Raw genomic sequence first — 27,998 nt, 5'->3', positions numbered from 1 at the left:
TAATAACTTATCGGATCCACAAAGAGGAATATGCCGTACTTCGAATTTTACACTTTTGATATTCATTTGTCTTGGTTTCATTAGAATAAAGAATACAATTACCGTTTTATACAGTTTTTAATGCATAATAGTCAACTAAACAAAGAAATGTGAATGCCAAACATTATTTTGTAGCAGATATATGTAAGATCTATTTAGATAAACCTCCATTAAAGTAAACGCGAGTGGATTAAAATCAATGATGAAAATAGTTAGAGAAGTCGAATATCACATGAATCATAATGAACAACATGCGTTTATGTACACATGTATGGTGTAAATATACTAATGTAAAGAACGTAAGTTGAAGTAAGAACAGCGACAAAGTCAGAGTGAATTATTCACAAATGAAACCGTAAGTAATCCGTAAAATAAACAAATACATTAAGCAGAGTAATTGATAAGAGTTAACACTAAAAAACTATGTATTTATAGAAATATTTGTATGCTGAAAAATACTTTTGGAAAGATTGACCAGGGTTAGTAGTGAAAACAGATCAAAGTGGAGAGGCTGTCACATCTGGGATGAAGTTCCGCACTCGAACAAAACGACAAGGAGGGAAATGTTGGTTGGTTAGTTCTAACACGGTGGTACTTTCACCTGCACTGGATCTGATTTGGAAAGAAACCATTAGTAATAACAAAGTTAATAATGTCGTTAGGATTATAATTACATACACCTCATAACAGTACAGAAAGAGAAACTAATGAAAAAAGGGTTAACAACGTAACTAACATGAATAATGTGTTTATAAAGATAGCTATGACTGAATACCTTACAAACTTAACGATTATATATCATAGTTACAGTATAGCGTATATAGAACTTATGTACAGTATACTTGTTGTTTTTTATGTAGTACTAAAAAGAATTAATAAGAATCATTTTTCGACTGTCTGAAAACATAGGATTGAAAATCATTTGATATTAAACATACGAAGCCTCATAATTACGACGGAACAGTACTGGTTCCATTTATTTCTTATCCATTTTAATCCATTTATTAACCTTGTTTTATTCCCTAGTATAAACTGTACCTCACAAATCCCACTTTGTTATAATATCCATATATAACTAACTAAACAATTGTCAACCAACGTCAAGATCAGAATTTTCAATACGAATGTCAAGACGGTTCCACTGTATGGGGCAGAAACCTGGAGAACAACGAAAGCCACCATCCAGAAGATACAAAATGTTTATCAACAGTTGTCTACGCAAGATACTTCGGATCCATTGGCCAGACACTATCAGCAACAAGCTACTGTGGGAGAGAACAAACCAGATTCCAGAGGAGGAAGAAATCAGGAAGGAGCGCTGAAAGTGGATATGACACACAGTGAGGAAATCACTCAACTGCGTCACAAGTCAAGCCCTCACATGGAATCCTGAAGGTCAAAGGAGAAGAGGAAGACCAGAGAACACATTACGCCGTGAAATGGAGATAGACGTGAGAAGAATGAACAAAAGTTGGATAGAACTAGAAAAGAAGGTTCAGGACAGAGTGGGTTGGAGAATGCTGGTCGGCGGTCTATGCTCCATTGGGAGTAACAGGCGTAAGAAAGTAAATAATATATAACTGAAGAAAATAAAGTTGTACATCCACGTTTTCAAAAATGGAATTCTCAAAAATATTTAGCCCGTTAGGTGAATTTAATATTCAGTAGTAAGTTTAAAATCCATCTGCCCAATTTAATTTGAGAAGTTGGGTATAATTATTAGCTCTCTCTCATACACACACAAAATGGCTTGAATTCAGGTATGTGAATCTGCTACTTGGTTACTGAATTGCTAGTATTATCATTAGTCAGTAATCTGGACGCTGTTGGCTCGAAGTCGGTTACTAATAAGGACTTTATCCAACTTCTTAATCACTGTTCTTGAAAAAACTCGACTACTTATAGGTTGATACAAGCTGGATAAAAAAAGTTACTGGAATCATTTTACTTACTTATCAAAGGTATGGATAACATATGAATCCCATAGAAGCTGATTGTGTAGGCAGCCTCTTTTGTTACCGATTTTAAATTTCTACAATTCAAAAATATATGTAACTTAAACAAAAGTATCCATTAAAGGTAAATGCAATTAATTTCAGCCATTTAGTAAGAATATTGATTGAATAACTACTGAAAGTTAGACAATACTGCTTATTAGTTTAGTGCTACAGTACAGGATTAAATAAATCAACGAAAGATTTTGTTTGAACATTGGATGAGGATAATTTTATATAAGAACAGATCCTGTGGTTTATATGAAGTAACCTAACAGCCATTCTTATATACAGTTATTCCAAGTTGACCGTACTAGCGAAAAATATCGATTGATTGGGAAATGTAATGAGATCTTGAGAGTGATTAGTGCCTGAAAATTTTGGTAACAGTGATGCACTGAATAGTGATACATGAAAAATACCATTGACTGATCTATATGCATTAAAGATGCTCTCACTAAGACAGATGTTTATATGGAAGATTTCCCATTTTGTAAAACGAGAGACTGCGTACTGACATACTCTGGAATTTGTACGGCAAGTTTACTAAAATAAGGGCGCGCGCAAAACCACGCGGACCAACGTAATGTAGATGTACATTCCACTTTGATGAAACAGTTTGATATATCTAATTGTGTAAATTCAAATTGTGTGGTATTTCGCATAAATAGCATAATATCGATCTATTATCTGTAATCTTCTACAACCAACTTGATGTGTGTTGCTAACTCGTTAAACCTTTTTACATACTACTTCCGAATTCCTGCAACGAACAGTTTGATATCCAGTTTATTCTGGTTCTATTCCTCTTGTAGATCGTCAATGAATTTTCATATGTTTGGAGAAGCAAGGTTATAGTAAGTTGGTTAAGGCCAATATGCTACCCCTCTACTAGATCTTCCACAAAAGAACTGTAGACATTCTGTAGTTACACTTGGAAACCTGTATCCCTGCGGTTTCTACGCCTTGTAAATTTCCTCATCCAGATTCAAAATAATTCCTTAATACTTTGATTTTCTTCATTCTCTACGTGAAATAGTAACTCCATTAGACTGTCATATGCAGTTATATCCACAACCAGCACGAAATCTAATGTCAACTGATGGATATGCGAAGCAAGATTTTCAGTTTAACGACTGGGATAAAGTACGTACCTGTTATTGTGAAAAAGATACACTTTGGTTTGTATGAACAAATTAGCAGATAACTTGAACGCAAATAGTTATTTAGCGGGAAAGACCTAACATCTTCTGTTATAACTTGTGGCTGAGTGGATGCCCAGTTAATGTATGACGTGATAAGACCGCCAATCAGAGAGCAGCGAATTGTCGATTGGAACAGTGACACACGAAAACCGTACGAGCAGTCTAGAGCGGTTATCGGTTCTGCTTCTACCTAGCCCAGCCAGTTAAGTCCAGAACACCATTAACAGCCTCTGCAGTATGAATCCTTGTATTTCAAACATACTGAGTTTATATACCAAACAGACTGACCACATCGTACCCATAAAATAGAAAATAACATTTGTGCAAGATTTAGCCAAATGTGGCTGTGAATGTGGGAGGCAGCAATTAATAGACTAGGGATAACTCAAGAATGGTAAATTGTTTGATAATAGTTTAAAGTTCAAGATAAAGCTCATGATAAGAGGAACATGGATACGAATAGTTTAGTTATTTTGCAATTATACGATAAAAAAATATGCATAATTTTGGTTCATAAATAGATCCCAAAGTTACCATTCACTATTGTTATCGGGACATAACATCTTAAAATCTTTACACTTTTAACAAGTAGTGTTGGAGTGATAGCTATTTAGGTAAGACAGTGGGTTATTAACTCATCCATTCTCTCTCTTTCTCATTCACACGCTCTCGTCTTTCTTATTTTCTTGACAAATGATGATTTGGATTGAATTAGTCTTCAATAAATACATATTCGACCAGTCTAGATGCATAACTTGCAGGAAATGATCATAGTTAATTATATAAACTTTGTACAACCCTAAAATATGAGGGAGAACTTAGTAGCCAATTAGCTTTCACAATCATTGAGTTGTAGGTTTGAATACTTAACATAGCCTTATCTACTTCGATGTGAACTACCAACCATACATCAGGTGATGACTTAAAACCGAATACATTTAACTTTGATAATCTAGTTGTATCGTAGAAAAGGAATAACAACATATACTACGCAGACCTTCAACTGTATTTTTCTTACAAAAAATGATACACAAACTTACTATTGTGAACGTAACAGTTAACTGTGGAATGACAGGACCCAAGTGTTGGCGTCTCCGTATTGAGGGTCGATTTTGTTTATCAGGAAATTGATGTAAAGTGCACACAATCTGCAAATAAACAAGAAAGAAGTAACAAAATTATGGAACGGATACACTAAACCAGTTTATAATGGTTAATGAACATAATGAAAAGTAGTTTTTTATAGTATGTGTGGTAAAGCTTGGTCGTAAAAACCAAATTCAGATATTTAAGGGATATTTTAATGTAGTATTGCTTGTTCGGAGTTTATAGTAGGTTTTTACAAGTCAGTGTATTAAATCAACTCAACCTTGGTAAGGCATGTAGTCCCAGTTGTTTAGGTACGACTAGCGTGTAGCTTACAACCTACTTGTGTATATAGGGATGCAAAGATGTAACATATTTAAATATTTAATTCAATTTGAAATGGCTTGGATTATTCCGTTGTTGATATTTTTGAATGAAATTTGATAAGTCTTGGGTCTCAGTAGCTAAGTGTATAATGCGATGTAGTTTGAAGAAAATAGTGCTGGGTTCGAGTGCCCGAGTAAACATCAACTCTCGGTTGCAAGTGCATCCGGCTAACGAGTCCCGAATAGGACAAAATGCGCGTTCTGGATTCCACTGACAGCTACATCCCATTTATTATGTGTAGTTAAACATTACGTTGCAAGTTCAATATGTCCCATGGTTTGGTCTGATGACTGGTACTTCCGACACTTGTTTAATCGAATTATTTTGAGAAATAAGAGCACCGCTACTTGCAAGTCGCCACTGGACGTGTTATATGCAATAGAAGTGTCATAAATGGTATTTACATGAGTGGTGATTTCTTGACTAGGTGAAGACGAACTAGACGGAGACTAGAAATTACTCTATCAGCATAAACTTGTTTACAATAGGAATGGAGAAGCGATTTGACAGTTAAAGCATTCGATTTACAACTGGTGAGACAGGTTCGAGCCATGTTCCATTAACATTGATTTGGATAGACAATCAGTATCAATAGTCCTCAATAAAACATTGTAGCATTAAGACGAGTGCATACACACATGCACTTGGTTGGCAGGTTACAGTGACAACGGCAAGCTCTCCATGAATGATAGCGAATTGAACCTAAATAATAGTGAAAAAGGAAACTAGATGATTACGTCCTTCTTTAGGGTATTTTCGTTGGATTAACTACTACTCAGAGTTGTCCAAAGATAATGGAATAACAGATAACCATTGTTGATTTATACCGGTAATAAGAATAATGATAGTCAACTTACAGAATCATGATCATACCATTCATACGTTCCCTTCAATAATGTACCAGAAACAGCTGTTTTCATAACTGCTTCGGAATTGGAATTATTATTGTTATTATTCCCAACTAAACTGACATCCATAGATGATGACAAAGACTGATGTGATTTACTTAAAACTGCCACAATTGAAGATGGATTTGATGGTGCAGTGAACATGCTGATTTGATTTGATGAAACATGAAAACGTATACCACGATAATAGACAACTTTAAATACAGGTTTATAAGAAGAGCCTATTTCCGGTTCTCCTGTTCTCACATAGGTTACACGACAAAGATAACATCCTCGGAAAACATGACATTAAAAGAGGAAAAAAGAGACAAAAGATCAGATTTTCACTGGCAGTTAGTTGCAGTTTTCCTGCAAAAAACACATTATGGACAAATGTAAAGAAATGTTACAAAAGCAAACTATAAAGTGTTTACTGTGTATATGATGTGAACCGAATGAAAGCTGATATCAGGGAGTAATACACTTTATAAGTGCACATGGAACAATTTTTAAATTTAGAATGGCGAAATATTTCATTAAGGAAGATTAGTTTATCAATAGTTTATTTAATCAATGTACATATTATTATTACTATATTAAGCATTTAAAACTACTTGTAATTCAAAAGGTTGGGGAATATTAAATTTTTCACATTCGGTGCACTACTACTTAATAAACAAATATTTTTTTCAATTATGGTGATAAATAACAATAACATTTGTAATTTGAACTCAGTGAGTAGGTAAGAGTGGTCTATATATGCGGTTTGAGTCATAGTTAACTTGTTACAAAGCCAACGATAAGGCTTGGATACTCAAGCTGAGATTGGTGAAAGAAGAATACGTTCTGGAAGTGATTATAGAATACAGAGACTAATATGCATAATTAGGGTGGTACAAAAAGGATATAGAATAATACTAATCATAGTGAAAGGCAGCATATTATTAAAGTGTGTGGTTTATTTTAGACTGAACAATTCTGATAAAGTTGTTAACAGTGTAGGGCATAACACCTTTCTTTTCAAAAAAAAATAAACTAATGGTGAGTGAATATATGAACACATAATATTAACTATAAATTTCGTAAGTCTATAAAATTACCATTATTGTAAACAAAAAGCTTAACAGATTTAGACAGATAAAATTGGGGGGGGGGAGAGAATGAATGGAATAACTGCAACATTTTATACATTTTGGGAAGATAGACGCTACATATTTGCGATAAAAAAAAATAAAATAAGCAATTTAAATATCGAAAAAAAAACCGAATTTGCTTTTCTGTTTAATAATTAATATCCAGCAGTGTTACTGTTTCTGTGTGGTGTGTGCTACTGATGTCGATGGACATAATTAGTATGCATCATCAATCGAAAGTGAAATACCTGGCAGCAGAAGGTTAAGAAGATCGAAGAAAAGAGAACGAAAACAGAGAATGATTGCAGTGGAAATGAAGGAACGGTGAAGTCTGAGACGAATGATTGACATTTGCAAATGAAGGATTTATTATATGGTTCTCAGATTTTACTAAGAGATTCTGCAATGTATTAAAATACATTCGATTGTCCCCACTTGTGTTCTCATTCACTTATTTATTTTAACACATAAACATTGGTACAGAGTGGCACCAGATATAAATGCGCCACACAAAACAATGAGAATGGGAAGGGAAAAGAGAGAGCGAGGTGCATATGAGAAAAAAGAAGAAACCCAGTGCTCATAAGCGGGACGTTTCGCGAAGCCGCAAGCGGCTTTACTCCCCATTTTCATGGCGTCATGCAGTTGCAACCAATGCTCATCTATATTCTTCGATGGGATGGTGGCTAGCCTAGAAGCTAGCTCGGTTCGATACTTACGTGCAACGGAAGTTGCAATCAATTTACTGACATCAATCCGTTGATGACGATCAGTTCGTTGGCCACTGAAAAGTAAGGTAATATTGGCGCAGACCAGGGCATTTTTAGAGTCCAGGTAGGTACTCCAAAATGAGCGGCAGTCTTGTACACAACCACGCCAGCGGTAGCTGATCGCGATGTGATCAATCTCAGTCCAGACTTGAGATACAGAAGGAGGACGCCAAGTGGCAGATCGACGATGACTGTGCCGAAGTTAGTGCTAGCCAGAAACAGGTTGTAGTCTGTACATAGTTGCGGTAGACGGTCCCTGTTATCTTTCCCGCGACTAACAAGTCCCAACCGGCCATATAAACGACTCTCTTCTGTGCCTAGACGCTTGGCCTGTGCATTCAAATCTCCGGCTAGTACTACAATATCTGTAGAACGCACTTTCTGCAGAAGAACTGTTAACTGGTGGTAGAATTCATCCATGATTGCAACCAGGCTGCAATCTGTCGAAGCATAGACGGAGATGACTAGAAGACATCATTTCTCACGCCGATTTCTTCTCACTTCGATGGAGCTTCCTAATCTAACAGCACATAACGGACTGTTAATAGGGATCCAATCAATTAGTGCTGCCTCAGCTTTAGCGCTTAGAGCGACACCAACGCAAGCAAAACCAGACGAAAATGCCACAGGGTCCCCGGATAAAAGCACGTGAAACAAGCTTTTCGAAGCGACAGATGGAGAGCGAATTTGTAGTACTTCACCAGAGTCTTGAATAAGGTCTCGGATAGACAACAAACATAGATATTAAAACTTTTAAAATACATAGCTAACCCTATCTGTTGTCTGATCTGCATTATTGTGCAAACGTTGAAAGAATTCAGTTTGAGTAGCATATGTGGTTTCAGAAAGACTGCTTCAGTATTCGTACTCGGTGGTAGCATTCAATTTTCGATGTCAGTGACTAGAGATCGTTTAGATAGAATAGGGGTTCAACCCTTGGCGAACTGGTGCATAAGTTGAAAAATGGGAGTACATGAAGTGAGAATAGAGAAAGATAAGTGACGTAGCATATAAGAAAATGATAATACTAATAATAACAATAATAATAATAGTTATAATAATGAAAATGAGTGTCATCAAGTGAATGTGAATTGTCTGAATTCTAATAGAAGTGAGCATAGTGTTTTGTGAAGTAATTGTCATCTCATTAGACTTGTGTGAGGGCTGTGATACTGCCCAGGTGCCCAGACCGAAGCAGGTGGTTTTCTTAGGGAGCCACACCCCGAGCCTTAGACCTAAAGGTCTGATCCACAAGGCAGTGGGGCATCGTAAGGAGATGCAGTCCCATGGATGCCGGTGACCAATAATCGGTTTATACGCTGTTTATTCCATCAGGATCCTGGAGCCCAAGTACACCATTGGTTTGAAATCAGGGTTTTCCAACGCCCCTAGGTGGACGCGCCGTGTCCACCAACCCGGTTAAAGCGCCGGCCATTCGCTTTTCGTCCTCTCAATTTCGTGAACAACACCCCCGCCACGAGAAGGCAGTGAGTAGGACTTCCCTGTCAGAGGCTATATACGCGTGGCTGTGTGAAAGAATTTCGAGAGGGAGGGTGGCCTCTCCCCACTCCCGGCCGTACCAGGGCATTTGGGGGCTCTCGTCTACTACACCTGACCTGTAGTGTGTATTATAAGACTGTATAATAATAAATTCGCTTTTTTGAAAAAGAAATTAGTATGAACAGCAGATTTAAGTCTGCTTGTTATAATTGGTAATTATGTAAAATGAAGTAGTGGTAATCGCAATGATGATGTCTAACTGGACTCCTTAGCGGATTAACAAGTGGAAGCATTACACGAACTACTAATATTTAAAAATGTTGAACGATAATATTAGGGTCTGGTAAATATTCGATGGAAGGAATATATGTGAGATTTATATGAGCTAAGTTCAATTCAAAAACAATACTACTCAGAAAGAAAACGAAAGACATAAGACATATAAATCATACCATGATATAAAACTTGTGGTCGATAGATAGCCATTTCACGCCATGAAGTATAATTCATTGAGGATAAATAACTAAGTTGATTATTACAACCGATATTATTATTGTTATATGTTAGCCACACTGGCCATAATTTGAAACAAATATCTCTCCATATTGAATTATCATTAGCCAACAGATAGAAACCACGACATACCTGTTGATAATTCAAAAAAAGAAGTAATAAAAACAGAAGTTAAGAAATAACCATTCATAGTACGAAATAACAAAGACTAGGTTTAAATAGTATGCAATTAAATAAGTTGGAATACACAAGATTGGACGTAAAATGCTTTATGTAACAGGTTAGTTTTACCAACACACAGATAGATAGTTGATGTCAACGTATTCGCTTTAATAAAAAGCACCAGAAGTTCTTGTGTTCTATCTTGTTTAGATTTGATTCACATTTATTAACTGAATAGCTGAAGGAATCCGAACGGTTAATCTGTGCGCTTACGAAGTTTAGGAACGATCGCATAGTCTCAGATAAAACCACCAATCAAAGGCTTACGCAGAAGCGTATCTTAAATGAAAATAACGATGTAGAGATTACAGTGAATCCTGTTGCCTCAGCAGCAGGACCTACTGATGAAAATAACCTATCCTATGTCAGCTAATACTCTGAAGGGTGCTAACTTACCACTTATGCCTGCAGTGACCTCAGATAACCAATCTATACCTAATGTAGATCCTAATCTGATATCTTTCATTGTAACATTAGATGTTCATACCCAAATACCTAGCTCTAACGTGAAATTTCAAAATACTGTTAAAATTAAGTCTATATCATGTAAGAAAAAAGTTTATACGAACTGTCTGGTTCCAAAACTAATACCAAAAATATTACAATGGCTCAACCATACAAAAATATACTTTCCGACACCATGTTTTACTCTACAAATCGTAAGGGTGGTTATAAGGAGACACTTTGTGCAAACGACGTACAAAACGGGCACCATAACCATCATGTAAGCAGGCCTAATATCAGACAGACTTCAAGAAATCATTATGTTTCAGGGTTATTCCCTAAATTTTTGTACTGAATCTGCAAGATATAACTTTTCTCACCACTTCCACGATAGACAAGATGGACTATTAGGTTACGCACCATTAACCCAACCCCAACGAGTACGTAACTTCCGCAAATGTCTGCCAAGTCATTTTAGCAAATAAGTCTAACTTATCAAAATAATGATTTTTTTGGCCTTCAGAAATCTTTGATCCTTTTAGACCTACAGTTTGTTCAAGCTGTAGTCCATATGATCAGACACCCATAAACAAGCAAAGTCCAGTCAACTCTAAAATACAAAACATTGATAAGGACGTTCTCGGTTTTTTTTTACACTTATCAATGCACAACCACTTCTAGATCAAATTCCGGCCTTAAGAACTTTAGCTTCACCAACCAAACCTTTTTTCATACTTTTTTTCATACTTCTCATTGAAACATGGTGCTTCGGAATTAAATATCCAGAACTATCAACTCTATCTCAGTAACAAAGAAACTAAGACTAGGGGTGGTTGTCTTACACATGCCTTGGACTCCCTAACAACTAATAAAGTTGAAGACGGTGTCCTGAGTAGTTTACTTAAATCGGTCTGGATATCAAGCAACACTGAATCATAGTCTACTAATAGGATGTATATACAGAGCTCCCGATAATTCGAATAATATGCATGCATCTGCTCTAAACTACAATGCTAAGGTTATTACAAGAGATTCCAATTATCCTGGAATAAACTGAAATACTGGTAGTTGTCAGTCATGTAATGATGAATTCACAGCAATCATTAACACCACATTGTTTCTGTGTACTTTATTTTTCTTTGTTACGGCTTAACTTTAACCTGTTTAGTTGACCATTTAGTTTTAATATAAAAATGTCCTAACAAGTATATATGTGGTGAGATTGTTCGAAATGTGTTGCGCAAATATATCACATAATTCTGATAACCTTCGTTTTCTTATTGTATTATCGAACTTTGTCAAAGGGACTAATTGTTTTAAACTGTATTAATTTTTTATTTTGTATACTAACAGTGTTAATTTACGTTTTAGAAACAGATAAAGTTTAACAAGCCAAATAGCTTACTTGTTCTGACTTTGGCTAAGCCAAGACTCTGTGCTCGATAGTCTAGGGAATACTTTAGAATTACAGCAATAGAAAATTACTTTCTACAATCTAATACGGATAGATCAGAAAATAACCTGACATATGTATTATGGTAGACCTAACTAACCTATCGTAATAAATACTACTCTTTTTGTTCCGTGTTCTCTGTTTTCGCTTTACTTTCTCTAGTTATAGATGATTATAATAAATTCGGTATGAGGCAGGAAATGACCTTAAATGCACCGTTCATACATCAACAGGATATCCACTTAAGAAGAATTAAAAGCACCTGGCTGACGCATTTCATTGCCATTATACATGTAATAAATGTACTACCTAAACAATATTTGAACTAGTAGACTTATAACAATCTTATATCACATGTTTGTTCTCTACTTTTAATGTTATTATTTACATCAAGCTGATTATGATTGTAAACTGGCAAGAATTCTGTAATTACTATTTTCTGAATATATATACTATGATTATTACCTGACATTTATTTTCCTACATGAACATTACTAATTACTTTTTCTCCGAAAACATCGTTTGTCATCACATAACAAACTTAATGTATGGGTTTCAATGTAATCACTTGTTGTTTCTCCAAAGAAGCATATAAAAAGAAAAATTCACAAACTATGTTGATGATTCTGTTTGAATTTAGAAATAATTATCTTAAACATAGGTTATAAACTTTTGGTAAGAGCGTTTGAATACAGTAGACGATTAACACACGTAATCAATTAGTTAGTTTCTTGTAATACATACTAAGATGGAAAGCAGATGGCTCAAAATCTTAAGCAGGCTGCAAATCATAGGATTTGTCAGGAAAATATCTTAGAACCAAGTCAAGATGTAATGACTCATTTCGTTCATGATTTCGGTTATTTTTGTGATAAAAGATAGCCTCAAGATATGTATATTTTTCTATAAAGGTACTTTATTTGATTTCAATGTTAAATATATCCACAAACTAACAGTTATGTAGGGCTCCGAAGTTCATTCGTAGCATAAGCAAATAGTTCACTGGTAACTTTGTTAATAAATACCGGGATGAGCAATAACATTGAAACACTTGTATATATTTGTTTGATTGAACATTTATTTTTTCAGTTATGAAATTATAGTTTCTTTGGTAATCTAAAACAATTATTTATTTATGATTCCCTGGAAAAATGGATGCAATCTATCATTCAATTCTTTAAACCTATAATTTTAATTTTCTGATAGATCCTTGGAGATTCTAAAAAGCAAAAAACTTATTTTAACAAGTATAAGTTTATGTACTCAGTTTTGAACCATATTCCAAGTGTTAGAGATAATGATACTACTCGACTGACAAAAATTGAATAGGTAGGTTACAATTAAAGTTTGTGATCCAGTAGATAGAAATCAAATGGTTCAACTATTAATTAAGCTATTGATCCGTAGATAATCAGAAATATAAAATTAAATATCGTTCTTCACGGTATCTATTAGTAAGAGCAGTCTGTAAAATTTGAAAATCCTATGCTTTTTTCCAAGTTCCACCTACAATTATTTCGCTGAAGACGTTACTACGCAGGAATTAGGACTATAGGTGGCTTATTGGATGAAATGAGTTAAAAAAGTCAACTGTGATATCCTACTCTGAATAGCTGGGTACTTACATTTCTCAGATATCAAAGATTCAATTTTCATATAAAATCTTAGGTTTTAAAAGCACACATAAATAATGAGTGTTAACGAACACTAAGACCTGAAAGGATGAATTTTAGATGTTTGTCATTAGTCATTTAATATTCTATTATAGCGTAAAACACCTCTTTGGTAGAAAAGAATTCAACAATACTGTAATAACAAGGACACTATCATTGCTACTATACTTCCGGATATTTTCTATGCATCTATTTAAAAATTAACTACTGTGAACTTCTTGTGCTATAATTCGACTGCACGTAATCATGAATAAGCTACGGTAGTCATGATCCAGTTACAAAAAGATAGAAACAGTCAGTCAAAAACAATGTAGGACTTGGAACAAATGCACACCGTGTCTCACCAGTGACTAACTTGCGGGGGGATTTGCAGAGTCTTGGTGGAAAGCTGTAACTCGCGGATTTCAACCATGACAGGCGTTACCGTTGTTACTACATGACAGTAGTGAGATATTACATATCAACATAAGTTATAGATGTGAACCACAGATTATTACACAGTGGTATCTTGTTTGCCCTGCTTAGGACTATAGCAAATTAGCGAAGAGAACCCTAAAAACTAGGTGAGACAGTTATTCAATGCCTCCTGATTTGTAGCTGAAGTCAGTCTGTTATGAAGAAGAACAATTGGAACAAAAGTTTAAAAAAAACAATTATTTAGAAAATCCTTGGAAATGTTAAGTGATATTTTTACAACGATGAAAATAGGCTTTTCAAAAACTTACACAAGATAAAACACCTAGAACACGTATATTTAGATGGCTGCCAATAGCCCATCGAATTATCCTCAGAAGCAGTTCGAATGGTAAAACTGATATATGTGTTGACTTAGAAGTAAAAAAAGAGGGGTAGAAGGTAATGATAATGACTGAATTAAAATTCAACGATGTCAAGTGATTTTAGAAAAAAAAGCAAAATGGCATCACAGTTATATAAATAAATTAATAATGATTATATATATATATATATATATATATATATATATATATATATATATAATTACTTTGGATTCATAACAATAGTGGTTAAAATGAAAGGTTGCTAAATAAAAAGTCATATTAATAGATGGATTAAATGAATTAAGTACGAATATATTCCATCGTGGTATTGCAAGAGCGAGGAAACAGACTAGGAGTTTGATTCTTAAACATTGATTTAGCTTTGATCGTTCAACAAAATGACTTTAAAGTTAACATTAAGATCTTTCTTATCATCACCAGAATTCAATTGAAAAAACTACTCATCAACAAACTGGTGATTATTGACCAGTGACAAATGGAGAAAACGTTTTCTTGGTAGGAAATAACGAAATACAACATCAACAGAAAGAGGAAAGATACTTGCAAATGATATTCAGAAATGCTAAAACTGTATGATATGGTCGGAAAAAACTCAATCAATGTGTGAGGACGGCTCCCGGATGAACTCAAGGAAGCTCAGAAAGACATTCCATCCAGTCATCTTTTGGGAGAATATTCCAGAATCTCGACGTGTAGCTTCCTGATTGGGCAAATGCTAAAAACCACTGTATGCGGGTTGGATGTTATATAGCAAGATACAACAACTGGCGACAGGGTCAAATGATCAAGATGTCATTTACCTTTGAACAAGTTGAAGCATTGGTGGGGTGTCAAGAAAACGTTACGAGCAGTTCCAGATTCGTATTCTAGAAACTCTAACTCAACAAATGAACCTAAGTCAAAAGGGATTTACAAATAATTCATTCAAATCCTATGTCGATCATATCATTAATATTATCCACGAGTTTCATTTTGATGGTTTGTCTGGTGTTACATTTGAACCGTGGTTCAAGAAATATGAAGATATTTTTAAGGTCGACTTAGAAAAGTTTGATGATGCCGCAAAGGTCAGAGTACTACTTAGCAAACTTGGCATAGCTGAACATGAACGCTACACCAACTTCATCTAGGAGACCTTTCTGTTGATGCAACGGTCGTAACTTTGTGGCGAATCTTCGGCGAACAGTCATCTTTGTTCAAAATTCGTTACCAATTCACTTTGCATTGTTTGTTTGAATCTTCCCATTGATGTTTAGGACTGCAACTGATGAATCTCTTATTGATATATGTGCATCATCTGCGGATCACCACGATATTGTCTTAAGTCACAAGCATTATAAGCAAAGACGGATGATAGCTAGCAGTGAAACCCCATTGTGCAAGTTGATGACTGTCAGGATTCATTAGCTAAGTGGATAACGCGATGGCGTTTGGAGAGAACGGTACTGGGTTGGAGTCCCGGAGTGAACATCAACTGTGAGATACAGGTACATTCATCTGATGAATCCCAAATAGGACGAAACGGGCGTCCTGAATTTCACTGCTTGTCTTGTTTTTGTATGTAGCTTGTAGTCACTTGAAGATGCTCGACAACAGAACCAAGATTCTGAGTAAACCTAAACAATGTTCAAATATAGCGCTACAAGTGTAGTGAATGAGAACACAGGTGAGGACAACCGATTATGTATTTAGCACAAATTACAAAGTTGCTTGATAAAATACAAAAACCATACTCTGATACTCTATTTGTCAAATGCTCTTTAATTTTCTCAGGCTTTATTGTTCCTGGATTTCACACCAACTACTTTCTGCTTCTGTTCTTCCCTTCTCGATCTTCTCAATCTTCTGCTGCCAGATATTCTATTCCTGGCTCACGATATATACTACTTATGTCGATATAAGTAACCCACACCACACAAGAAGTGGCCAGTGAATGTCAGAGAATGGTGGACTAGAAACATGACACCTCTATGGTTAAAAACAGAGGCCGGCAACCATATATACAGGCAATAAATGGCCAAAACAGATCCTTTCCAACAAAAGCAGGGCAGCCCAAACAAACGGCCTCCATTCTCGTGCTGGTTATGCCGTGAATGGCATTACAAGAAGTTTTGTCGATATAAAAACTACCGTTGCACTAAATGTCAGCATAAAGGACATGAGGAATCCTGCTGTGAAAGGAAGATGTTTCGTCGTCGCTCACCGCGATTTTATTCCAGGAGACATAAACCTCACGCTTCAACCAGCCAAATAATGGTAGCACACATACGAACAAAACATAGTCGACGAAAATATGTAACCATCAAGGTCGACGGTCACCGTGCCCGCCCGCGGCTCGACACTGACTCCAACATTGCACTCATCAGCTGAAGAACAATGCAAAACCCTCGTTGCTCCCGACAGCTGAGTTAGCTCATAGTACATCTGGAGGGAAATTCAATATTTTTGAAGATGTATGCTGTACTGTTTCAAAAGAAAATGCTAAGACGAGAGCAACATCATACCTCATAGAAAGTCCAGGACTAGATTTGCTGGGTCTAGAGTTAATAGAAAAGCTACAGTTCATATTTTCAGTCGCGTGAGAACTGACGAACCAGTAGAGAAGAACCTGAAGAACTGTTTTGGAGAAACGTAGTTAAATGTTCACGAAGAATTGGGGGATGCAAGAAGGCAAAAGCACTACTAACCCTAAAGCCGAGAGCCACAGGAGTTTTTAAACCAAAACGTACGGTACCCTATCCAGAGCTATCTATTGTTGAACAGGAATTAGAGCGTCTGTAGTTTATTTATTTAAACACATACATATTGATCCTCGACTGTATAGTGGTGAGTATCTCCGCCTGTCGCATTTGTATAGAAGTGGAATCATAGAACCAGTGAATTATTCTGATTGGATAATCCCAATAGTGATTGTTAAAAAACCTAATGGAAGCATCAGACTGTGTACAGATTACTCAGCAGGACTTGAAGCACTTGAAGCCCATCAGTACCCTTAGACTTTACCAGAGGACTTATTTGTGCAACTGAATGGGGGGAAGTATTTCGCAAAATTGGATTTATTAGAAGCTTATTTACAAATCCAAGTAGCTGAAGAGTCCGAGCATTACCTGACTGTAAACACACATAAAGGTTTGTTCCAGTATAACAGACTTTCCTTTGGAGTAAAGATAGCCCCTTCAATCTTCCAACAAGTTATGGACACTATGCTGGTACTGCGGCCTATCTAGATGACATACTTATTATGGGTATGGACTATGTTGACTTCGAGAAGGTGGGTATGGCATAGCGGATTATGTTTTCAGACTACGTGCTGAAAAATGTGATTTCTACATGGAGCAAGTGAGCTATCTGAGATTCTTAGTCGACAAAAACGGAAGAAAACCTGATCCAGAAAACGTCGAGGCTATCAAAATCATGCCTTCACCGATAGATGTATTAACTTTACGTTCCTTCTTGGGAATGGTTAACCACTATGATGTTTTTTTCCAGATCTGCATCGTCTGCGTGCCCCACTGAACTGTTTACTAACAACACCAAATGCATCGGGTCAACAGAATATCAACCATTCCTAAAACTAAGATAGCTCCAAGCGTCAAACCTCCTACCTAAGCATTATGATCAAGCCCTTACCATTGTGGTCGCAGCAGATGAGTCAAATTATGGAATTGGAGTAGTGATTTCACATATCTACCTAGATTGATCAGAGATAGCGGTTGCCCACGCTGCACGATTACTGACGACGACAAGAAGGGACTATAGTCGGATGGAGAAGGAAGCCCTCTCTATTATCTTTGCTGCGAAGATGTTTCACAAGATGTTATTCGACAGGCAATTTACGGTACTAAAAGACCACAAACCTCTACCGGCAGTTTTTAGATCTAGAAAGAGTATCTCTGTCTATACAGCAAACCGTCTACAACGATGGACAAAGACACTGATGTGCTGTGATTTCAAGATAAAGTGTCAACCGACAACGGATTTCAGGCAGGGAGATGTTAGATCAAGATTAGTTGGTTTCCATGCAAAAAAAGAAAAAGTGCTTTCAGCTGCCGTAGAAGTTGAGGCCGAAGTTCGTACAGTGTTGGCAGACGCAGTTTCCCGAGTGCCCAAATTAACCTGAAGGCTAAGTAATTAATATAACTTATCTCAAACGCGAATGCATAATCTATCAATATTTTGGACATTCTTTGAGCGACTGTTAGAGAAACTATTATCAGCTACTTAAGAACACTAAAAACTTTTGTTAATGAGGAAAAATTGCATGAATGAGCTTAAACTCTTATTGTTACGATTATACCGCGATATAAAGTTAAATATAGTATCACGAAAAAATATTTTTCACTCATCTTTAGCAAAGAACAGTTATTGAGGAACTTGCATGTTTACGCAACTTCGTAAATAATCCTTAAGGTGAAAAGCTAGTTAGTCACACCTCTAATTAGTTTGTAGAAAATCTTTAGTTGTCACCCATCCATAAGTAAGAACACCTGTAAACTTTGCAAATTACACCCAACATTAATCTTTTTTACGCCGCAACATACTCAACAATTATTGGGAGGCTATTTGTCAAGTCGTGTTTAGTTAGAATGTTGCTCGTCATCCCCGATTAAGGCTGATTAATCAATTTAGAAAAATTCAAATAACTGGAGAGAACAAGTTAGTAATAAACATAAATGGTAAATTTGTCCTACTATTTGTCTTGATTTCGTTTCAACCAAGTGAGTCAAATATGATGTTATGTTGCACCAATACAAGAAACATCATTGGTATTGAAATACTTACGGAGCTACACTTGTGCATCGGTTGTAGATAGAAACCATTGTACCCAGAATCGTGACGTATGCATTTTGTGAATGCATTACACAAATCGGCTTCTTCTCTAGATATTTTGACTGTCAAGTGGAATAAAATAAAAAAGTTCAGGAAACGAAAAGAAATTGTTTTAGCGAATTATGTGGGATTAAAAGAAAAAACGTGATATGGTCAGTGCTGGATGTTAATTATGTGTTTTGAACCAATAACGACAACTCCTAGCTTCGATTTAGACAAGTGCATACAGTGCCCCCAAATGCCCTGGTACGGTCGAGAGTGAGGAGAGTCCGCCCTCTCTCTCCAAATGCTCTCACATGGCCACGCGTATATAGCCTCTGCCAGGGAAGTCCTACTCACTGCCTTCTCTCGGCGGGGGTGTTGTTCACGAAATTGAGAGGACGAAAAGCGAATGGCCGGCGCTATAACCGGACACGGCGCGTCCACCTAGGGGAGTTGGAAAACCCTGATTCCGAACCAATGGTGTACATGGGTTCCAGTATCCTGAGAGAACAAATGGCGTATGAATCAATCGTTGGTCACCGGCTACCATGGGACTGCATCTCCTTACGATGCCCCACTGCCTTGTGGATCAGACCTTTAGGTCAAAAGCTCCGGGTGTGGCCCCCTAAGAAAGTTACCTGCTTCAGTTTGGGCACCTGGGCAGTATCACAGCCCTCACACAAATCGAATGAGATTTATGAGGCGCATATGTATCTGGTGCTTTCTTGTACCAATATTTATGTGTTTAAATAAATTAAATAAAATAGTGCATACAGTTATTATCTTTCATCCCCGACTACTCAAGAAGATAAATCTCCTAAGGAAGATCTGTTTGATATAAACGAAAGATTTGTTAAACCACATGCACATAAATATATATACAAGGACCTTTTATATAGAGCAAACAGTTGACGGATTAAAGAAATTACTGGTTGATTGCCAGTATGTGGTTTTTAAGGATATGACACTCTTAACAAATACAAACCATGAACAGTATATGTTCAAACCGGGAGTTTAGCCTTTTAAAACCTAATACTGCATTTCGTCATCAACACAGATTTCAGACTAGAAGTTGCAATATATAATACCCCAATCGGAAACACTGTTGAATGAATATCTAACTAGAATACAAATAATTGGAAACCGAAAGATTCTTATTTTCTATTATTAATTCCCGCATTACGAATAGTGAATAAATCAGATGTCAGAACTAAAATCCTCTGGGAAACAAAGAACTAAGCAATCGATAATACAATGACTGGAATGTAGTTTGTGCATTGGAAAGGAGTGAACCCAAGAAATAAATGATCAGTGTAGCAGTCAACAGGAACTCTGTAAAGAAATCTTGTGCTATTTTTGGATCCATATAGACAAGACTGTTCAAATCCATGGAGATACAAATCTTTATTACTTGAATGTTCGCTTTGTGATAATCATACAAGAAAATAAGAAGTGCAAATCCAGGGAATCGTTAATTAAGTACTTGTAGTATCGGTTGATATGTGAAGCGCATATGCCTTATTCTAACTTCTGGACAAGTCAATTCATCTATCCATCACGAGTCATGTTTTCACCTTGTTAATTATTCACTTATTAACCCCAACCATTTTTATATGAGCGTAGGTGTGTGTACACTTCTTACCCTATTTATCACATGCCTGTCATTTATTCTCCCGACCGTTGCTGCTACCTTGACGTGGTGGTCGGGCTTGCTTATCGTGGTGAACCAATCGACCTATACTGGCTGGAACAATCGTTCCTTAAGGTCCTACCATACCAGACAGGTCGGTTGAAGAGCGGTAAGACTAAAAGCAGCGAACCCAAGGTCCGGAGGCGAAGTCGTACAGCTGACTGTACAGAGGTGTGACGGCAGTAAGGTGTTTCCTTCAGACAACTATCATAACAGCGATGCTGCCTTCCTACAAGGATGGGTGGAGTTAGAAAAGGTCGACCCTAAAAATGCACACCTCGCCTTATCCCACGGATTTTCGTCTCCGTCAAAAATCCCCCACAAAAAGGCCTTGCGTGGCCTGCCTCAAGCAGTTTTCCCTTGGGCTCTGCGGTCACGCTCTCAGGTCGTTAAGACCAACATTAATCGAACTTCCTTTTCAAGTCCCTCAAGAAATACCCTTCCACGGTGTGGGCAGCCGGGAAGTGATATCAGCCCTCATACCCGTACCAGCACACGAGACCAAGACGGTCACAATCAAATCCTTCATGCACCTGCTAATAACTATCTTATCTCCACGACTAACCCTTCTCACGTCCTTTATCACCTCGCACCGCTAGGGCAAACGGTTCTAGTACGCGAAACGTTATTCCTGGTCTTCTGGAACCACACTCTAAACTACATGTAGGAACTATTAACGTCCGAACATTGAGCCGAATAGGACAGCAGGCCTCCTTAGCTAGGACTTTAGAATCTTTCAACATCGATGCGTGCTGCGTCTCCGAAACGCACATACAGGATCCGAGTAGCGTCATTCATTTGACCTCACCATGTCATAATAATGAACCAACTCGATTCACGCTTGGTGTATCTGGAAACCCTGATGCTGCCTCCCGTGGCCTCGCTGGCGTAGGTATAGTAATAAGTCCTAGGGCAGAACTAGCTCTTTTAGACTGGATCCCAGTAGATAGTCGTCTATGCGCTGTCCGACTAAACGGATCAGTAAGGACTGGGAAAGATAGGGAAACTCGTCGTTGCCTCTTCGTCGTCTCTGCCTACTCTCCCACTGACTGCAGCTCAGATGATATAAAAGATGAGTTTTACAGGAAACTTTCCGACCTTCTCCGAAAAGCTAGGCGTTCTGATGTAGTAATAGTAGCAGGTGACTTTAATGATCAAATAGGTAAACTAAGCGAAAGACACCTGAGTGGATGTTATGGTGTCGTGGCTCAAAGAACAGATAATGGCGACCGTCTGTTGCAGCTATGCTCAAATAACCGCCTGTTTCTTGCAAATACTAACTTTAAGCATAAGGAAAAACATCTTTTGACATAGCGACTTCCGAATTCGTCCCAACGTTGGACCCAACTAGATCACATCGCTATCAGCCACCGATGGAGGGGTTCGATATATTTCAGGAACAACTAGAAAAACAGTTAGGCAGTTATATAAGTTGTGCCCACCCCGAGGCAGTGTGGAGTGACATTCGAAAAGCTGTGGAAACAGCAGTGATATCTGCTAGTACGGTAAACCATAAGGTTAGGGAGAAACACTGACTCTCAGCAGCATCTACCGCAGTGATAGATGCTCGAAAACTCATCCCATCTGGCTCTGAACATAACGAAAAGCGGAGTCAGCTTAGGCGCAGGCTAATAAGAAGCCTACGCAATGATTGTGAACAGTGGTAGGTAGCGAAAGCAAGAGAGATGGAAAAGGCAGCGGCAATACGTAACAGCAGACAACTGTTCAGACTTGTTGAAGAAACCGGTATTAGGAACCCAACTATCAGCGAAACTATCTCAAATACAGATGGACATATCATTCATTCTCAATCCAGGAAATTGGATCGATGGGCAGAACACTTTAGGGATCAGTTCAACTGGCCTTCAGCCACACTTCGGTTTCCTACGATCCTGAATGGCAAGTAAATGTAAATCTACCAACTCTTTACAAGATTGAAAAAGCTATAGGAACTCTGAAGCGAGGGAGAGCAGCAGGCCCTGACAGGTTTACCCCTGAGATTTTTAATGATGGTGGTCCAGTACTAGCAGTGAGATTGACTGAGGTCTTAGGTAGAATCTGGGAACTGGACGTAATTCCATCTGACTGGTCCCACTTACTGATTGTGCCAGTCTATAAGAAAGGACAAAAGTCCTCTTGTGACAATCACAGAGCGATCAGTTTGACTAATATAATGTTTAAAACATTAGCTTCAATAATACTTCAACGCTTAACCAAAGCTCGTGAAGAGCAGACTAGAGAAAACCAGGCTGGTTTTCGACCTGGACGTGGTTGTATAGACCAGATATTCACTCTACATCAGGTCCTAGAACATAGACACACATTCAGACGTCCCACAATAGTAGTATTTCTTGACCCTAAGGCGGTATTTGACTCCGTTGATCGTGAGGTCCTGTGGCAATGTTTTTCGCTGAAAGGAGTACCAAAGAAGTACATTAACCTCATAAAGTCTCTCTACTCGAACACAACTGGTCGAGTTAGAGCTTATGGCGAACTGTTATCAAAATTGATTACCTCAAGTGGTGTTCGTCAAGGCTGTCCACTGTCGCCATTCTTGTTTAACTTTGTCGTTGATGTGCTTTTAGAGATAACACTTTCATCATCTAAATCTCCAGGAGTTGAACTTTTACCGGAAGGCTCACTTATTGTCTTAGAATACGCCGATAATAGTTATATTTGGTGAAGACGCTGACAAAATGCAGTCTTCTGACCACTATAAGCAACTATGCAGGCATGTTCGGAATGCGATTCTCTCCCTCGAAGTGCAAAATGTTACTTCAGGATTGGGTTGCATCGATACCTGAACTAATGATAGGAAGTGAAATAGTTGAGCGTGTTGACCGCTTCACTTATCTTGGGAGTCTCATCAGCCCTTGTGGTCTGGTGTTTGACGAAATCTTAGCACGGATACAGAAGGCTCGTCTAGCTTTCGCCAACTTGCGTCATTTATGGCGTGGGCGAGATATCCATCTAGCAACCAAAGGACGTGTTTACTGTGCAGCAGTTCGTTCCGTCCTACTTTATAGCGGTGAAACATGGCCGGTAAGAGTAGAGGATATTCGTAGGCTGCTAGTATTCGATTACAGGTGTCTTCGAAGCACTGCTTGTATATCCTGGGACCACCGGGTAAGTAATGCAGTTGTTAGGAAACGGGTACTAGGTAAGGATGGTAAGTCGATTGATGAAGCAGTGCAACTTCATCAGTTGAGATGGCTGGGACAAGTGTTACGAATGCCCAACCACCGACTGCCACGACGTGCAATGTTTTATGGTGTAGGAGTAGGTTGGAAGAAAGCTAGGGGCGGCCAGACCAAAACGTGGCACAAATCCATGAAGTCACTGACAAGTGGACTGAGCCATGTTGGTAGATGTAGACTACCTGGTTGGGATTCGCCAGATGATAGCAATCGATGGTTAGAGACCTTGAATGGCATGGCTCAAAATCATTTGCAATGGTGAAGGTGCACCCACTCTTTGTGTTCTGCCAAATTCTAATCTTCTGAATTCCTCGTGCCTCTATCTTTTTGCGCTTTTCAAATTTATTTCACTGGATTATACTCCTTGAATAACATCTTCAGACCCCAATCTTTCACATTAATGCTTATACTCTAACTACTTCTACCACTATGGGATTTGAATCGACAACTGCATCTCTGTGCTAATGTGTACGTACGTACGAAGTTCTACGTTGTGACTGGCTGTCATTTATTCTTGTCTGACTATAAATATTGATTAACGCTTGATAAGAGCGAGTTGGCTTACCCACCATCTCCAATGCGTGTCATTTTTGTTTCGCTCGCTGATATTTACTCATGTGCTTATAACTTTCTGGCCTGCGTCATTTGTCAATAGAACTGTAGCTGCCGCTTCTCTTTGCCTTCTAATTTTATGCACCGTTAAGATTTGTATTATAACGGTTATTGAGGTGAACGATTAGCGAAGCACGGCACTACATACTGAAGAGAAACGGGACAGGTGTATTTTATAGAAAAGTATCAAACAAAGTAGTGAGAATGAAAACTTGGTATTTTCAACTGCACATGATAAAATCCGACCTAAAATAAAGGGTTACAGTCACTGGAATTCGTTCACCGTACTTAATATCTTTGACTAAAAGGACTGTATTAAATCTTCCGAATCTACTATTACAGACATTTGGCGAATAATTAAAGCAGCTACCGTACAACTAAACATTTCATGAAGTTTTCAGATTGAATTTGTGGAGATTGTTGGATTTCATTGAAATTATTAGCTGATTACTGTTAGATCGTCATTGAAAATGTGGAACCACTGGAAGGCCATTTAGTCATAGTGTGGGACTCCTAAGCAGTTGTATTTTAATATGACAATGATAGGATACAATTTCACTAAGCCTACTTCAAATTCGATTTATTGATTGTGCCTTGTCAAAATTCTAGTCTATTTGGGATTAGTAGTAATTCGTCAAACTATTTCAAATTCATGTCTAGCATTGCTGTAAACAGGGATTCTAATAATCTCTTAAGATTTTATATCTGCACGTCACCGGGAGAAGTGGGAAATCATTCAGAATACCTCAGGACTTGGTGTTTACCACATCATTTCAGCACACTTTATGAGTACTATTGGTGAGGAAGCCTACAATTTGTTAGGGAGTTTTGTATTTCTAAATCTAATCTACACTAAGTCACGAAACGTCAGAAAATCTAATTTTTCTACTCATTGGGATATTACAAATATATTATTTATCTAATCTACATCCGTTTGACAAAATAAAAAGATTACTAACCGATCATTTTCATGTGAAAATGCACAGTTCAGCAAATTAGTTCGGGCTCTAAATAAGACGATCAGAGATTTCCTACAAATGTTTTCGATGGAGGACTCTCAGTGCGATTTAAGTGAACAAATAAAGATCTAAATTCGCCACCGCATGATTGTTGGGATAAATGATCCTAAACTGTAGATGCAACTTTCACAAATTACAAAAGTAAACAAACCCACTAACAGGATTCAACCCTTCCAAAAAATCGTAAGTTACCATTCTAAGCTTTATATATTCACTTCTCGAAGTATGTTTGTGATCTTAAGTGGTTAAATATTGAAGAGCTTTATGTGGTTCAATTTATTAATGCACTCGACTATTGTGTTCCTAGTGGTAGTCCTTTTGTTAGACTTTTTCCCTTTGGTAAACATACAGGTAAAATTCTTCGTCTGCCCAATACTACATAGAATACCGTTGCTGTGTTTCCTAGGCCTAACATTTTGGCGTGGGTTAGCTATTGGTTTCTGAAATCTTTCAAATCTAGTTTTAACTATTTGATTCAAATCTCACTTTTTAAACCAAGATTTGTGCAGCCGTATACCATTATCTCTCATAGATGTGGTGTATCTCTTGGTACATAAACTTCTACAATAATAGAAATTTACTAGTCAAGGTATTCAGTTATATAGTTTTAGCTTTACCAATCAATGAAAAGCGATCAATACACACAGCCGCCATTACAGTCAGTCTCAGTAACCGCAGTCGGTGATCTATGGTCAGTAGATGTGATGAGACCGTTTACAAAGACAGCGAGTGGTAACCATTATTTGCTAGTAATGACGGGACATGCTACACGTTGGGTAGACGCCGTACCCATTGCAGACCAGCCGAGATAAATGGTGGTCGAAGTAGTAATCCGGTATACTGTAACGTGTCACGGAATACCGAAGATGATCTCGGAAGTTACGCTTGTACCAACCGGTTGTTGAGCACTCCGTTTACTTGATAACTCAAACTAATTCGCTACATTTTTTCAAAGTATTGTTAACTAACACACTGACTACTCATTTAGTCTTTAGGTGTATATTTCACCGGCGTTGTGATACAAAAATTCTTTTTCATTTGATCAGTAGAAAATTAGGTCATTTTCTACAGTTAATATTTAATGAGGTCTGATCTTGTAGCCTTTCCATCTGTATAACACTACTAAATACATATGTGTGTGGGTAGAAATGTAGACGGTAGATAGTTGGATTATTCTGCTTCCCATTATCACAAGACAAGACAGTCTTATGTCATTTGCACATCGATATTTCCAGCCCTAAAACGTTTTTATGAATTTGAAATAGTTTAACGAATTACTACTAATCAAAAATAGACTGAAACTTTGACAAGGCACAATCGAAAAGTTGAATTCGAAGTATTTGTCCAGCAATCCAAGTTTCGCAATGAAAACACAAACATGCAGCCAACGTGTAGTAGATGTGGTGACAAATTAATACAGTTACTGCACAATCGAAAATTTCATATTGTTTTAGTCTGTTATAATGATACGACACAATTTTATCCTAGCTGAGATAAATCCCAAGAAAACTCGACTGCTGAGACTATGAATGTGAGTCTGCGCCGGAGAAAGTATGAGTTAGGTTATCTAGCACGCAGCAATTAGTTGTTTAAACTGAGACCTAAACGACGGACAAAGATAAAAACACTTATACATTCTATAATTCGCTTCGGTAGTGAAAATCCTTCGCAAAGCCAAGGATCGAGAATGAGAGGCCGAATCACAGAGCTAGTGAGAACTTGAACATATGGTAGTGCAAAATTTGGGTTTAATTTCTTCAAATCTAGTCCCATATTATAACTCTCACCTTAATTTTCTAAACATGGACTCCCGAATATGTTGATTCTACGGTAGTGCTAGATAATACTACCCTACTTATTTCTTGAAAGAGGTAACGCCATGTCAAAATACGCCTATACTTAGAGAATAATGTATTCGTGAATAAGTCTTATGTTGATGAGATTCTCATTCACAAGTGTATGTCGGAAGCATAGAGTTGAGAGTCTGTTCACTATCTAAATGTGATTATGCATGTTGAATGAAAATATTTGAGTATGATCAAACAAGTGGTTTGTTTTAGTTCAGAAAAGCCTCACAGAGAAAAATGAATATATAAACAGCTCACATATTTGTACGCTTACTTAGCGGGTTATGTCGATTCGATCCATTTATACATTTACTATAGAGGGAACTGGGTGCTTCGCTATCATTATGAATTGCACTATGAATGGAAGAGTCGGAATCTTCGTCCCCATCATCCTGATCATCTGAACAACAACCTGAAGACATAACCAACACAAACACCAAAACACTGCAGGCAGTTGTAACGTTTAGCCCTTGGTAAGTGTGTATCTAGTCTGGAGGTAACTTGTATGGTGGTGGAGTGTTAGGAGCAGCAAATGAGATAACCTAGGAGAAAAAGGAACAAAACAAAAAGTGAGCTAAAACTCAATACATATAATTCACTTGCATTTATTAACGAAAGCAGCTGATAAGATCACAGATCGCATGAGCACAAGACTTCGGCAACTTGATAGTCGACATATCGACAGTTTAAAGCCGCGCTAAGACTATACTTGTGT

At 37.4% G+C, this 27,998-nt stretch overlaps 1 protein-coding gene across 3 annotated transcripts; it reads right to left on the bottom strand.

Moving 5' to 3' along the window:
* Positions 1-100: 100 nt before the first annotated feature.
* Smp_053060.1 (hypothetical protein) lies at positions 101-27,998 on the bottom strand (the record flags this gene model as incomplete). Of its 3 annotated transcripts, XM_018797593.1 has the most annotated exons (9): positions 101-651; positions 1,992-2,071; positions 4,279-4,386; positions 5,569-5,891; positions 9,454-9,646; positions 14,032-14,133; positions 18,889-18,998; positions 27,558-27,825; positions 27,887-27,998. In XM_018797593.1, the coding sequence occupies 8 exons, from the start codon at positions 27,703-27,705 to the stop codon at positions 537-539; spliced, it is 1,179 nt and encodes a 392-aa protein (XP_018652622.1). The 3 variants fall into 3 exon arrangements, with proteins under 3 accessions (XP_018652622.1, XP_018652621.1, XP_018652620.1); XM_018797594.1 differs by lacking the exon at positions 27,887-27,998 and having other exon boundaries at positions 537-651; positions 5,569-5,855; positions 27,558-27,705; XM_018797595.1 differs by lacking the exons at positions 101-651; positions 1,992-2,071; positions 4,279-4,386 and having other exon boundaries at positions 5,449-5,891; positions 27,558-27,998.

This window comes from Schistosoma mansoni, chromosome 5 (assembly GCF_000237925.1).
Source record: "Schistosoma mansoni strain Puerto Rico chromosome 5, complete genome".
Classification (NCBI taxonomy): domain Eukaryota; kingdom Metazoa; phylum Platyhelminthes; class Trematoda; order Strigeidida; family Schistosomatidae; genus Schistosoma; species Schistosoma mansoni.
Note: the sequence above shows the minus strand (reverse complement) of the source record. Positions and strands in the feature narration are given on the sequence as shown.